Source organism: Pinus tabuliformis, chromosome 6 (assembly GCF_031772625.1).
Source record: "Pinus tabuliformis cultivar Carrire ecotype Pingquan chromosome 6, CPIR1, whole genome shotgun sequence".
NCBI lineage: Eukaryota > Viridiplantae > Streptophyta > Pinopsida > Pinales > Pinaceae > Pinus > Pinus tabuliformis.
Window position 1 is genome coordinate 505,371,453 of NC_142292.1, and position 14,301 is coordinate 505,385,753.

The 14,301-nt window shown below is 35.5% G+C and overlaps 1 protein-coding gene across 2 annotated transcripts; it reads left to right on the top strand.

The window, feature by feature from the left end:
• The first annotated feature begins 10,106 nt into the window (after positions 1–10,106).
• On the top strand, positions 10,107–14,022 carry LOC149259529 (uncharacterized). Of its 2 annotated transcripts, XM_089418674.1 has the most exons (4): positions 10,107–10,899; positions 11,011–12,214; positions 12,583–12,767; positions 12,886–14,022. In XM_089418674.1, exons 2-4 carry the CDS (start codon positions 11,229–11,231, stop codon positions 13,593–13,595), a joined length of 1,881 nt encoding a protein of 626 aa, XP_089274800.1. In that variant the 5' UTR covers positions 10,107–10,899; positions 11,011–11,228; the 3' UTR covers positions 13,596–14,022. The 2 variants fall into 2 exon arrangements, with proteins under 2 accessions (XP_089274800.1, XP_089274793.1); XM_089418667.1 differs by having other exon boundaries at positions 10,107–12,214.
• The last annotated feature ends 279 nt before the right edge of the window (positions 14,023–14,301 follow it).

A 14,301-nucleotide genomic window follows, 5' to 3' on the forward strand; every position in this document is an offset into this window, starting at 1 on the left:
AAAGTCAGGGAATTGTGGTGGATGGGTTTCTTCCTCCGCTTAGCCACTAAGGAGAAGTGGCCGCAAGTCAGATGTTAAGATTCTCAGTGAGGCAACCCAAGCATATGATACAGGTACCCCTTTCCATGTGAAACATATGATTTCGACATGGGAGGCAGAACTCAACCAACGAGTAGAGAATGAAGTGCAGATAGAAGATTGTTGCGTCCTTATCCTGGATCTGAGAACACTCCCGTGGTCGAATCACATAGTATAAACAAACTGTTCATCTTTACTGGCTGATGAAAAGTATTGTGGCTCGAGTTATTATGAACTCTACAGGTTCTATTAAGTCAGACCCAGGTTTCCAGGAAATTCAGAAAGAATTTCAACTTATCCAATTCCAAATCCAACAGCAGAATGTTTGTCTTGGCCATATTGAGAAGCACATTTTGTGCCTTCCTCAATCAGAACTACCAGGATCCAGTGCTAAGGACCCAACCCTGGTGGATTCCTCTAATGAGTAGTAGCTAGCAGCTCATTTTGTTTAATTTTATGATGTATATGTTGGTTAGTAGTACTTATTATAGTTTGTTAGGTGAAAATTGGTTTACAAACATTCAATCATATAAGGCTTTGTTTGACAGACTTAAGTTGCTAAGATTTTGGATGGCATACAATGTGGTTCGATGGCCAACAGACCTGGTTTCCCAATGGGCAGGTTGAGGCCACTAAATGTCTTTCATGGATGTAACCTGCTTTTTGAAAATGAATGAATGAAAAGGTCCTACCAAGATTTTTTTTAAATCTATTAATTAATTAATATAAAATTATAATGAAAAATAACTTATTTGGGTTTAGTTTAGGTGGTTGAGAAAAATGTCGTTATCATATCCAACTATGTTGTATATTCATATTCAATTCATGTGTGACAAGTTGAATTGACAATGAGTATTTCTTGTAATGTCTTCTAACCTCAATATCTAAACTAAAACATGCATATTCTTCTTATTACGCTTGACCATATATATTCCTCATATAAAATAAAAAAATATTAAAAAATAAAAAAAATAAAGCTATAATAAAAAATACATATTTTTATATTATTACAAATTCAATTTATTATATATTTTTAAAATTAAAATAAATTGTAATTTATTACAATATTAAATTTCTCTTATTCATATATATATATATTTCCTTTAACTTAATATTTATTAATTCTTTTTTATTATGTATATATATTTTTTTTCTAAAGTATATTTTTATTATTAATAATATTAAACTTTATTTTTCCATTAATATAAAATATATTTATTATTAATCTTGATTTAATAATTATATATATATTACATATTAGATTTGCCCAGAATATATATTTTACATACTTCCCCCCTCCCAAAAAAGGCCCATCATCTGCAATCATATGTACATATGTTTGATTCACTAACTTTTTATTCAAGTTTGTAGCGACCTAATTTTAATGTTAGATCTATGGTGCGGGTACATGGACATTATTTTATATTTAGTTGATTCCCCTTATTCATCCACTTTGGAGAGGGCGTGTCAATCATTTTCATTCAATTTTTTTAACTTGTATTAACTTCAGTAAAACCCCATAAGAAAGGAAATATTTTCAAAATATTCCTAGGTTTACTAGGAAATTATGTCACTGTGCCTTTAAATGTAACACATCATTCTTGACTTGGAGAGGCCCGACAAGCTGATAATTGTGTTTTCTCGTGAGAAATAAAAGGTTTACAAAAGTGAAAAACAGTGCGTGGAAAAGCAAGCCAAGCCAGAGAGAAAATAATAATAAATAAATAAATGTGGAAAATGGAGTATCTAGGAAGTTTTTATGAAAGTTTGTCTTTTTTGTAAAAGGAATGTGCAAGAGGAATATTGCATGATGTTTTGCTTCTTGGAAGGAGGGAGGAAATTAATATGAGAAATGGTTATATATTTGTTATTAAAGTCTTTATTGTAAAGGCTCAGATTGGACACAACATTGGGGAGGAAGTTGTGGATATTGTTGAAAATTTCCTAACAACATTGAAAAGAGGGGGACTCCTTTATAATATTTTCAAGTGGATATTGAGAATTTTCCATGCTTAGCTAGAATTAAAAATGTTTTGGAGCCTCTAACTGTTTAGGGTCACCCCACTGGGGATTATCATAAAGTCTATTGCACTAGAGTAATTGTTTGGTCTTGAAAAAAATGTGTCATATTCATGTGATAGTGTCATTATTCATATGATAGGTGTTATCATCAAAAGAACGAGATAGGTATACTATTCAAGATATGCCCAAATAATGCATATGATTGTTTTTCAATGTGTTGTGAGGGCAATGATTCCTATTCACTCTAAAATCAAGGTTTGAGTGGGCTAAAGATCTTCATGTTAGGTGGTTAAGAACGAGAAACCAATGTTGTCAAAAGTGTTTGAAATGAGTGTTGGAGTTAAGTTAATAACATTGCCTTATCAACCTGAGTTTTAATATTTTATTATTATTATTATTTTTTAATAAAGAGATTTTTGTAAGGTTAATGGAAATGAAGTGCATTATTTTTTTAATTAAGATTTGATTTATTTATATATTTAAATTTTATAAAGAGATTGGGTAAGGTGTATGGAAATGAAGTGTATTATTATTTTTATTAAGATTTGATTTTGTTAGAAATTTCACGATGAAAACTGTGTAAAAGATTTACAATATGTTTAATATTTAGAATGGTTACTTTATTCATTATTAGGGATCATAAAGCTTTATGAGTGAACGAGGAAGGTTTTATATAGGAGAAAGGAAATATTAGCTGTTAGGGAATGAGTCAAAGTTAAATAAACTGAATCATAAATAATAATTGAATTTTGATCAATTCTATTGAGGAATTAAAAAAATGAACAAATGGTAGAAAATTGATATATAAAATTAATAAATAATTACTTAAGAATTAAAATATTGAGAATGGTGAAAAAATATAAGAGTAAATTTTTTTAAGATTGGGAGATAATAATTTTAAGAATTGATATATATATATATATATATATATATATATATATATATATATATATATATATATAATTTATATGTTTTTTATAAAAAAGGTTTTTTTTTTTTTTTTTTAACAAAAGTTATTATAGTTTTAAGATAGTTCAACATTATTTATTGCGATATGTGATGAACCTTTAATATTCAATGTACAAGGGAAACATTAATCATGTAGAAGGTAGTAGAAGCACGAAAATACAAATATAAAGGAAGAATTAAGTTAAGTTGAATATCACAATTCATGTTGTGATAGGTGGTGGATGCTTGACAGTCATAGTAAAATTTAAGTTATTCTAAAGATCACACAATATGATAGATGGTGAGCTATTTATAATCAAAAATTCAATGTACAAGGGAAACATTAATCATGTAGAAGGTAGTAGAAGCACAAAAATACAAATATAAAGGAAGAATTAAGTTAAGTTGAATATCACAATTCATGTTGTGATAGGTGGTGGATGCTTGACAGTCATAGTAAAATTTAAGTTATTCTAAAGATCACACAATATGATGGATGGTGAGTTATTTATAATCAAAATACATTTTGAGTAAAGATGAAAGTCGCACATTGCGATAGGTGTTACATGCTCAAGAATCAAAGTAAACTTAAAGTTGAAGGCCACAAACTAATTAGTTGTGCATGCTAAAAAATCAAAATAAGCTTTGAGTCAAGTTGATGGTCAAAACTATTATCAATGTTAGATGCTTAATAGTGAAACTATAAAGGAAGCTACCCATCACATGATTGGATGCTTAGCAATCAAATTATGAAAAAAAGATTTAAGTCAAACACAATGTCATGACTACCCATATTTTTATAGTCGATGGTGCATGCTTGACAATGAAAGTATAATGGGGTCTTTGAATGCGTTATCATGAATGCCTATCAATAATCAAACTCGTTCATTAATATTTGGGAAAGAAGACACACAAAAGATAGATGTAACATACATGAGCCCCCAAGTTTCATTAAGGAGGCGGGGAAACAAAAATTTCCTTTAAACCATCCCTTTTAAGCGCCATTTTAGAAGCAATTATGAGATCTTGGATGCATTCTACTCATCGAGAGTTTTCCAACAATTGTACGCTTACTCAAATTTGAGCTCCAAACCAAAAGTTATGGCATCTAAAATACGTTGGCCTTCTCCTCCTAATAACATCATCTTGCCTATGTGGCACTTGATTCTATGTGGCCTTATAAAAGTACACATAAGAGGCCATATGGACATTCACTAAGTTGACATTTTTTGACACAATAATTACCTCTATTCAATGTACCGCATCAACTTAATTTTCTTACAATACATCTAATGTGCCTAGAACCCATGTAATATATGACGTCCCCAAATTTTACTCGAACATACCAAACAAATTTTCCATGCAATGATATGTCTCACCTCAAATTTTATTTTATTTAATGTGTCTCATGAAAACAAAATTGTGTGATATGTCACAACATTAATTATTTGTCTCCTTCTTTCTCTCCTTTGTATTATTCTCATTCACTCATGCATGTCACACCAAAAATATTTTTATGTGGTGTATCACATCATAAAATTTTATGACACAAAATGTTACATTGCCATGTTTTATCGCAACACTTAAATCTTGAGTGTCTGGTGTATCACATCACAAAAAATTGTGATGTGGTACATTACACTACAAGAAAATCATCTTTTTGCAAGATGGTGAATCCTCTTAAGCCTTGTAAGCCCTGAGACTTCCTTTCCTCTAACATATTCATTGTATTGCATAGAGATTTTCTTGATGTGATATGCACTCTATTTCATGAAGAATATATTTCATATAATATGAAAATATTTTTGATGTGATACACAAACTTTCGTTAATATTTCTACAAGAAATTTCTTGGCTTTCCATAAGGAATTTCCCCAAGTTAAACTAAGGAAAAACACCTTCTTCTAAGCAACCCATTAGTTTCATTGGGTAGAGAAAGGGTATTGAACCTTAGAATTTAACACATGCTAAGCTTATGAGAAAATTGCCAACATCCTACCAAGGATCAATAAGGTTCCTTTTTCTAGATAAGGGTTATGCTTCAAAGACTTAAACTCGCACTTTTTGCACAGGAAAGCCTAAAAGACAAGGATTCCAAGACCCTAAATGATTCACTTATCTTTTATCTTTATTAACAAGGTCAAATTAATTTTGGTTTTCTCAAGAGTGCTTTCAAATTTGAGAGATTTTAAGCCTTTAAAACTCATGAATGCTTAAGTCTTTTAGGTTTACATATGTTGTAAATTAGTTCGAACATAGTTATCAAGGCTTTGCAAGGGAGTATATTTATATACACACGCACATAGATGAATGTGCACACATTCTCTCTCTCTATCACTCACACACACACACACACACACACAAAGAGCAGGGATAATGTAGTAGAGTGTGAATTCTTTCCTCAAGAATTATACAAATATGCATAAATAGTAACATGCATATACTACTCTACAACATTCCACCAATAAAGTGTCCATCAACAATATCATAGTTATATAATAACTTTAAGGAGGGTTCATGATAAAAGCTCATAATTATCTAAAGTTTTATCATGGCAATTAAATTGTCCAAGCCTTATAGCCATAAAGTTATTTTCCAAGTTCTAAATTCATTATATAACAATTCATAACTCATATAGAGACTACAAAGAGGAGTTCACACTATAATTATACTAACAATTTCTTACAAACAATTAGGATTCAAACAAATCATGAGTATAGCATGATCTCACCACTCAATGGACAAACCATAGCATGTAGAGTTACATACATACATATACATATTAAATAAATCCATGTTTATATCAATTAGCTAAGACTCCATTCAAGGGATGTTGTAACATAACTTAAAGAATGCAATTTGGATGAAATAAGGCAATTTATGAATGCAGTTAAAAAAAAGCACTCATATACACCTTCATCAATTATTTCCATGCAACTTCTCATTACTAATGAAACATTATACCCAAGGGTATATGCCTTAGACTTTAACACATGTTAAAATTATGAGCAAATTGCCAACATCCTACCAAGGATCAATAAGGTCTCTTTTTCTAAATAAGGGCTATGCTTCCAAGACTTAAACCCCAAGCTTTTTGCATAGGTAAGCCTAAAGGCCAAGGGTTCCAAGACACTAAAAGATTCACTTATATTTTATCTTTATTAACAAGGTCACATCACTTTGTGTTTCTCAAGTTTGCTTTCAAACTTGAGATATTCTAAGCCTTTAAAACTCATAATGTTTAAGTCTTATGGGGTTTAAACATGTTGTAAATTAGTTCCAACATAGTGATCAACACTTTTCAAGGGGGTATATTTATATGCACATAGTTAGATGAATGTGCACTCATTCTCTCTCTCACACATAGAGTAAAGATAGTGCAGTAGCGTGTGAATTATTTCCTCAAGAATTATCCAAGTACACATTAATAGTAATAGTTACATGTATATACTACTCTAGAACAATCCACCAACAAAGTGTCTAGAAACGATCTCATAGTTATATAATAACCTTAAGGAGCTCGTAATTATCTGAAGATTTATCATGGCAGTTAAATTATCCAAGCCTTATAGTCATAAAGTTATTTTCCAAATTCTAAATTCATTCTTCAACAATTCATAACTCATATAGAGATTACAAAGAGGCATTCACACTATAATTATACTAACTTTTCTTACAAACAATTATGATTCAAAACAAATCTTGAGTATAACATGATCTCGCCACTCATTGGACAAACCATAACATGTAGAATTACATACATACATATACATACCAAAGCAATCCATGTTTATATCAATTAGCCAAGACTCCATTCAAGGGATGTTGTAGCATACTTAAAGAATGCAGTTTGTGTGAAATAAGGCAATTTATGAATGTAGTTAGAAAAAAACACTCATATACACCTTCATAAATTCTTTCCAGGCAACTTCTCATTACCAGTGAAACATTATACCCAACCATGCATGCATACTTCCCTAATAAAGCATGAATGTATACAAAGTAATAGTATGAAAATTGAGGGACTTACCTATATGCAAGTTTGTACAATCCAACTCATTGAAGGTGAGATATTTTCCACCCATAGATATAGTTGTACCTTATCTCTTCATAACTGACTACCCCTAGCTTGACCATAAAACCATACGAGTCAACTTTGGGCAATACTAAGGAATTTCTAGGCACTTTATAGTCTCTCACAAGTATGTTTTTGTAGGAAAATCTCGTTTTTGAGTTCATAGGACTTGTACGCATTTATTTAAGCACCTCCTTGTTAGCTCTACACATAATAAGAGCAAGCTCTCTTCCCTGCTACACAATCCCTCAAGAATCCTCCTTCAATTCTTTCTCATGTGCACTTAGCAATGTTCATAGCACAATTCAAACCTTCAATAATTTGCAGAGAATTTTCCCAAGCAAATAGGGGTTGAACTAGTCAATTTCTTGGATGAATTTCACATAGGATTCCATTGGGTATCTAAATTGGTTGACCTTCTTGTATTTACAAAATTATGTTCCCAAAATCTCTCTCCTCTTGCCCTCTCCCCATGCACACATGCTATTTTTTTTTTTTCAAATTTGGGTCTTCCAAGTGTTTCAAAAATGGTACTTTTCCCATTCCCATTACTAGTTTCTTCCAAAATATTGAGTCATAGTCTTTAATATGCACCTTTCTAAGTATGTCACATATTGCATGAGAAAGTGCTTTTTGTTTTTTACCTCCTACTTCTACACACTTACATAACCATTCATCCTACGATTTCTTGATTGTTCCCATCTTACATTTTCATATATCAACCCATGTGAGTTACTTCTTCTAACCAAGAGAAAATCCTTGTCAGTTGGTGTTGACTAGGTGAAATACACTGCTTACAATCTAAGGGGATCTCTCCGGTATGATGTCCTAATTAGACTTCACACTGTTTGGGACTTTAGTCCCAAACAATGTGAAGTCTAATTGGGACATCATACTCGAAAAATATGATGTCCCAATTAGACTTGACACTATTTGGGGCTAGACTCCCCTTTGGAATGGGATGGTGTAATGTCTAATTGGAACATCATAGTAAAAAATTATGATGTCCCAATTGGACTTCACATTGTTTGGGACTAGAGTCCCATCCAAAATGAGACAGTGTGAAGTCTAATTGGGACATCATACTGGAAAGATGCCCTTACACTGTAAGTCGTGCATTTTTCCAAGTCAACATTTGGCTATTCTTATCTAGAAAGGAAGAAACATGTTAAAAATAATATTAATAAGATAAAAAGAATGAGATGATCTCATACCGGAAAGATGCCCTTACACTAAGTAGTGCATTTTTCCAAGTCAACATTTGACTATTCTTACTTAGAAAAGAAGAAACATGTTAAAAATAATATTAATAAGATAAAAAAATTGAGATGATCTTATACCTTCGGTAGAAGAGATGTTTTAAAAAATATTTACTAATTTTAATGATCACTTGCTTAAAAAAATCATCATAAATCTATTTTAATCATGAATGATATATGAAATCACATAATTTTTAAAATAATTAATCATGAATAATTTATGAAATCACATAATTTTTAAAATGATTAATCATGAATAATTTATGAAATCACATAATTTTTAAAATGATAATGATTAAATGTTGATTTATGGTTAATCTCCACTAATAATAAAAGTTAGTAAAATATAGAAAAAATAAATAAAGAAACTAATTTATAAATACTCTTAAAAAAATGAAGTGTATGATAAATAAGGAAAGTAGTGTTTTTAGGGTAATGAAAAAGCATTATTTTTTAAATGTAAAAATAAAGTGTATAATAAATGAGGAAAATAGTATTTTTAGGGTAAGAAACAAGTATTATATTTTAAATGTTTAAAATTGGGAAAAAAATATATCCCAATTAAAGCTAAATTAAAAAAAAATCCTGCCCCACTTTTATTAAGATTAATATATTCTAGATGGATATCACTCTTTAATAAATATGGTATCTCCCAAGCTGAGGTGCAAAACCCCTTGAGAAAAGCCTATGAATTTGTACTTCTGAAATAGTTCGAACTAAAGCTAAAACCAAGATTCTCCACAACAGCTCTGCATCTATTAAACACCACCCACCTAAATAAAAAGCCTCACATAGAAAGGCATGTCAAACCTGAAAGGAAAAATTATGGGAGTAAGCCCACTCCATGTATTAAACAATATATTTTTCTATTATGTGGTGTGAACCCAACACACGAAGTTTGAAATCCTTCCAACCAGAGTCGGACACCTTGCTCCTCCTGGGAATCATAAAGATCTAATTCAAACCCAAATTAAAGAGACATGCTTGGGTATTTCTCGGCAATTGATGTGAGGAATCCCCACGAGGGTTGCTTGAGGGTCGTTTTCCTTAATACTTTTGTGCACCCGAAGTTTGAATAACTATTCAGGGCAATGAGAGGATTGATTCATAGCTGGCCATGGAGAATAGTAAGTGTGACTGGGAATTACCTGAAACAGCGATTAAATGTGGTATGGTACTGCACTTTAAAGCGTGACAAGGATGTATTTTAGGAGTTACTGGTAAAGCCCTGGTAAGCCCTGAGCCCTCTTTAACTCTCGTTGAGTTTCCAACCATGGTGGAAGGAAGGTGGGGGAGAGTTACACTGAGCCCGAAATGGGGAATTTTGAAGCAGAAGAAGCGTTAATCACGGGGAGCATATCAACAAATAGAAGGGGTTCGAATCCGGTGCAATGAATGAGGAACTTTGAACAGTATTTGAACAGTATGTCGTCAAAGGATTAATGATGGAATTAGGTCATTAAACCAGAGTACGTATTGTGATTACAGGAATATTAATCACGTGAGAGGGAAAAAGATGAGACATGTTTTTTGAGCTGTGCTGTGGAATTTCAATTCCCCCATTAACATCAAGTCTCGAGCACCGTACTCAGGTCAGCATCAGTGGCAGCCTTTGACAGCAGGCCAAAATGTGCCCTGCTCAACATTCATACATACATACATCCATTTATATCGATATGCATTCTATGCATGATACATATACTAGACCACACAAAAACGAAAAGGGGGAGAAAATAAAAAAAATACTGAGAAAAAATTGCAACGGGATGGGACGAGACGGGGGCCGGGTGGTTTTACTGGGCAGTGTGCAACCGCTTGCGTAGTCACTCACAGAAATCCCTCTCACACACAAATACTTTGGGCATTGCTTTGATTTGTGCAACAAAAGCATACAAAGAGAGAGACACACTCACAGATCTCATCATCAAACTTCAGTCCATGATACCCATTACTTACTTACCGTGCCAATGCCCGCCTGCAGCCGCCTGCCCTGCCTGCCTGCTCACATATATTTGACATAGCAGAAGCAGAAACAACAGGACTAGCAGCAGCAGTAGCAGCAGCAGCTTGTTTCTGCAGCAGGAAGGATTGGCCGCCTTGCCTCCTGCATTCTATTCTTCCATTGCCTGCACGTGTCAATCCAGAGGTCTAGCAAATTTCAAAGCGCCTTCCTCTATTTCTATGCCCGCTGGGCGCCTCGCCCTTTTTATTTTATTTACCCCAGGCATCCCTCCTATTCGCTTTAGCGGTGCGATTTTGTGCAGATCAAGACATTTGTGAATGTTGGGATCTGCATATACTCCAAGAATAGTAAGTATCCTTCATCGTCACCATAACCCAGAAAAAAGAAAGGGGCAGAAATCCTCCAAATCCTCCAAAACCTCCATGTACAGTCCTAGGTTAACTAGTTTTTAATACAGTCAGGAGTCTGTTTGCAAACCCTTAGGAAAGTAAATTCGGGGTGGGTCTGTGAAGCCCAATAAGCTTTCCAAATGCTGCTGACGTTTTGAGAGAAAGGTAGCATTAATTTGGAATTTTTTTATGAATTAAGTATTGGAGACTGGAGTACTCACTTCTTTCTCCTCCTGGGCCTGCTGCCCTTCTGAAATTTTTTTGTTCACTGTGCAGCCCGGCATCGGGAATTTTGTTGTTCCCGGGTAAATGGAAATCAATTCAAATTCCTGGGAATGAAGCTCTGCAAATCGATAGGGAATTTTGTAATGTCATGGGTTTTTTTTGTTTGTGTGGTGGGGATTAATTCTTGGCCCTTAAACTGTTAATTAGTGTCTCGTACAAGAAAGGGAAAGAAAGAAAAAGAGTTCATAGAGGTTTGATCAACTGATGGGATGAACCCTCCTGAAAGTACAGAGAACCAAGGTGATCAGATCAGCTGGGTTTGGGACCATTCACAACATCATCATCATCATCAGAGTCATAATCACAATCCTGGTGGTGGTGCAAGTGGCGTTGTTGCTGCGATGTCGATTGGTTTGGAAACCAGACAGTTTCAAGGTGGTGGTGGCCGAGTGCTGGAATACGACTGGGGATCGAGTCCTGTGCTCTTGTCCGGAGGACAGGGAATCCCTGCCCAGGATACCGAGGAAAGAAAGCCTCAGATAATTTCTGCTGCTGCTGCTGGGTCTGTGATGGATACCATACAGTACAGTGGGAACGGGAACGGAAACGTGAATCTTGCTGTGAATGGAATGCTTTCGTCCGGCTTCGGGCACAACATAATCTCCCCTAATTCCATGGGTAATCTGCTCATGAGCTCTTCCTCGGCGGGTACAAGAAACACCTATGGAGGCCACAATCATCATCAACAACATCATCATCATCATAATAATCATCATGTACTGGATAGCATCCGTTCCAGTGCTCCGTCGCCTCTTCTGTATTCAGGCGGGAACAGTGCTTTGTCGGGGTTCGGGTCTGTTGGGTACGCCGATTCCACCCGCGCTGCCCTGGAAGAACACAGGAACCACATTCTGGGTTTGATGGGCATGGACCAGAAGAACATCTTTCACAATATCGTGAAAAGGGAAGATCTCTGCGGCGCAGGAGATTTCCAGACGAGAATCGGGCTAAACTTAGGACTAGGCGGTAGAACATATTTTTCCTCAGAGGACAATATCGTGAACCGGCTCTACAAGAGGCCCAGGGCAATTTCACCGGGCTCGCAGGTGCCCAGATGTCAAGCAGAGGGTTGCAAGGCAGATTTGAGCACTGCGAAACACTATCACCGTCGCCATAAGGTCTGTGAATTGCACTCCAAGGCAGCCACGGTCGTCAGTGGTGGACTCACTCAGAGGTTTTGCCAGCAATGCAGCAGGTTTTCTCGTCACCCATTTCGGTTTCAGTAACTTTTAGTAACAAAAAAAATTCAGATAGGAGGTTTTTGTGAGGAGTAATTATGTTTAAGTATTTCTAGATAACTGACTTGAGACATTTTGATTGCCATGTTCCAAATTAGTCACATAAGGCATTTTGATTGTTGATGTCTAAAGCCAGCCAGTGTGGCTCATCATTTCCGAATGATGAGCTACACTTACTGGCTTTGAAGTCGACAATCGACAATCAAAATATCTCAGGTGAGTAATCCAGAAATGCTTGAACATAAAAATAAAATTTGTTGCTAGTTTCCTGCCAGACAATCTAATGTTGTTTGATTGATGTATTGTGCTGTATTTTTGCTGCTAGGTTCCACGTCTTGTCTGAGTTTGATGAGGGCAAACGGAGCTGCAGAAAACGCCTTGCAGATCACAATAGACGCAGAAGAAAACCTCAACCCAATGCAGTTGTTACAGTCTCAAATACTGAATCATCTTCTGCGCTCAAGACCACTGATCAAGATCAAGATACCAACAGCGGAAGCAATCAGTCAAGTAGGTTGGGTTTGGTTTTGGGTTTGGGTTTAATTTATTTTGCAGTCTTTTTTTCTATTAAGGTTCCACATTTATAAAAATTTTCCTATCGAGATTATGGTTTTATATTCTCGACCAGGTCTGCAGCAGCCTGAAGTACAGATTTCCCGGTCGGAACCACCGGGCTTGTTGACCGGAATTTCACTATCCCAATCTCTACCACTGGTTCTCCAAACCAGCAAAGGACAAGAGCAGTATTTGCAGCAAACGGGCCCAAATTTGTCCCTGGGAGGAGAAATTGCTCTGGACTACCCGAGACACAGCTCTGGGGGGGAGAATTACAATGGGCTTGAAATACCCATTCCATGGCTGAGACCTGCAGGCTCCGGATCAGAATTTGGTGGATCTGAGAAGAATAGCTCCAATGGACAACTATCAGAATCTGGTAATGGTGGTGGGAGCTCTTCTACTGTTCAGGTTTTCACATCCATTCAGAATCTGCTCCCTCTTCAATCCTCCACAGAACTTGGAACATCGGAATGGATGGTTAATGGAAATCTCTCTGGTTCAAGCAGCCGAGGCCAGCATTATGGGTCGGCCGATCTCAATCTCCAGACCAGTCTAGAAGGCCAGCAGATGCTCAGTTTGTTGGAGAAAGATGTGAGATCATCCAATACAGACCGCCACAACACTGAGAATGCAGTAGAGTACTTTTCGCAACAGCAAGGTCTGAGCTCCAAGAATTCCATTGATGGGCATTCTGAGCACCGCAATCAGCTGAGTTCAAGCTTCTCGGGGATTCAATCGCTTAGATCTTTGAGCCAGTCTATGTATCAGAACATTTTGTGAATCGAGGAAAAGTCTAGACATTGAAAGCTTTTTCGGAAACTCACTCTTCTTCACGTCTCTAATTAAGAGACCAAAAGTCTTACATCCACCACAGCGTAATTGGGTTGACTTCACTGCAACAACTTCAATCGGATTTAGCCAAAACAAATGGTCCATGCCCATGCCCGACCATGTCCAGGCAAGCATCTGGACCACTTTGAGCTGCTGCTTTCTGGAAACTAGCTTCCATTAAAACAGTTATCATAACTTGTTCCTCATTTTTACTGTAGATTATTATATGATCTCAAGAGCTTTAGAGCTTTTCCCCCACCCTTTTTTGTTCAGCTCCTATCCTGCAATTATTTTGCAAATGTAATCGGGCCGAGTACGCTCTATATCCTTTAGTTTAAACAGAAATGAATTATGTTTATAATTATGAATTGATTCACATTTGGCCTGCAAATAAATGTTTTGTACTGTTAAATTGGCGCAACCTTTGCGGGCAAGCATGGCACTGGCGTTGGAAGTAAGTAATAGTAGTCTACGTTGAACTTGTTGGAGAGGAATAGGCGTAGTAAACGTGTTCCTTCATTACAGACAGACAGTTCTAACGTGTTCCGTGCCCTCAGGAATATTTTGGGGCCTTTTGTAACGGTCGGCGCGGGTGAACGTTGTCATCCTTTTTCCATGCGATTCCCATTAGGGTTTAGCCCCCCTTTTATAATCC

Excerpts from the sequence above, each read along its gene's own strand:
- LOC149259529 (XM_089418667.1), top strand. The coding sequence starts at position 11,229 with ATGAACCCTCCTGAAAGTACAGAGAACCAAGGTGATCAGATCAGCTGG. Across the intron at positions 12,215-12,582 it reads TTTTGCCAGCAATGCAGCAG|GTTCCACGTCTTGTCTGAGT; the intron begins GTTTTCTCGTCA and ends TTTTGCTGCTAG. Across the intron at positions 12,768-12,885 it reads CAGCGGAAGCAATCAGTCAA|GTCTGCAGCAGCCTGAAGTA; the intron begins GTAGGTTGGGTT and ends ATTCTCGACCAG.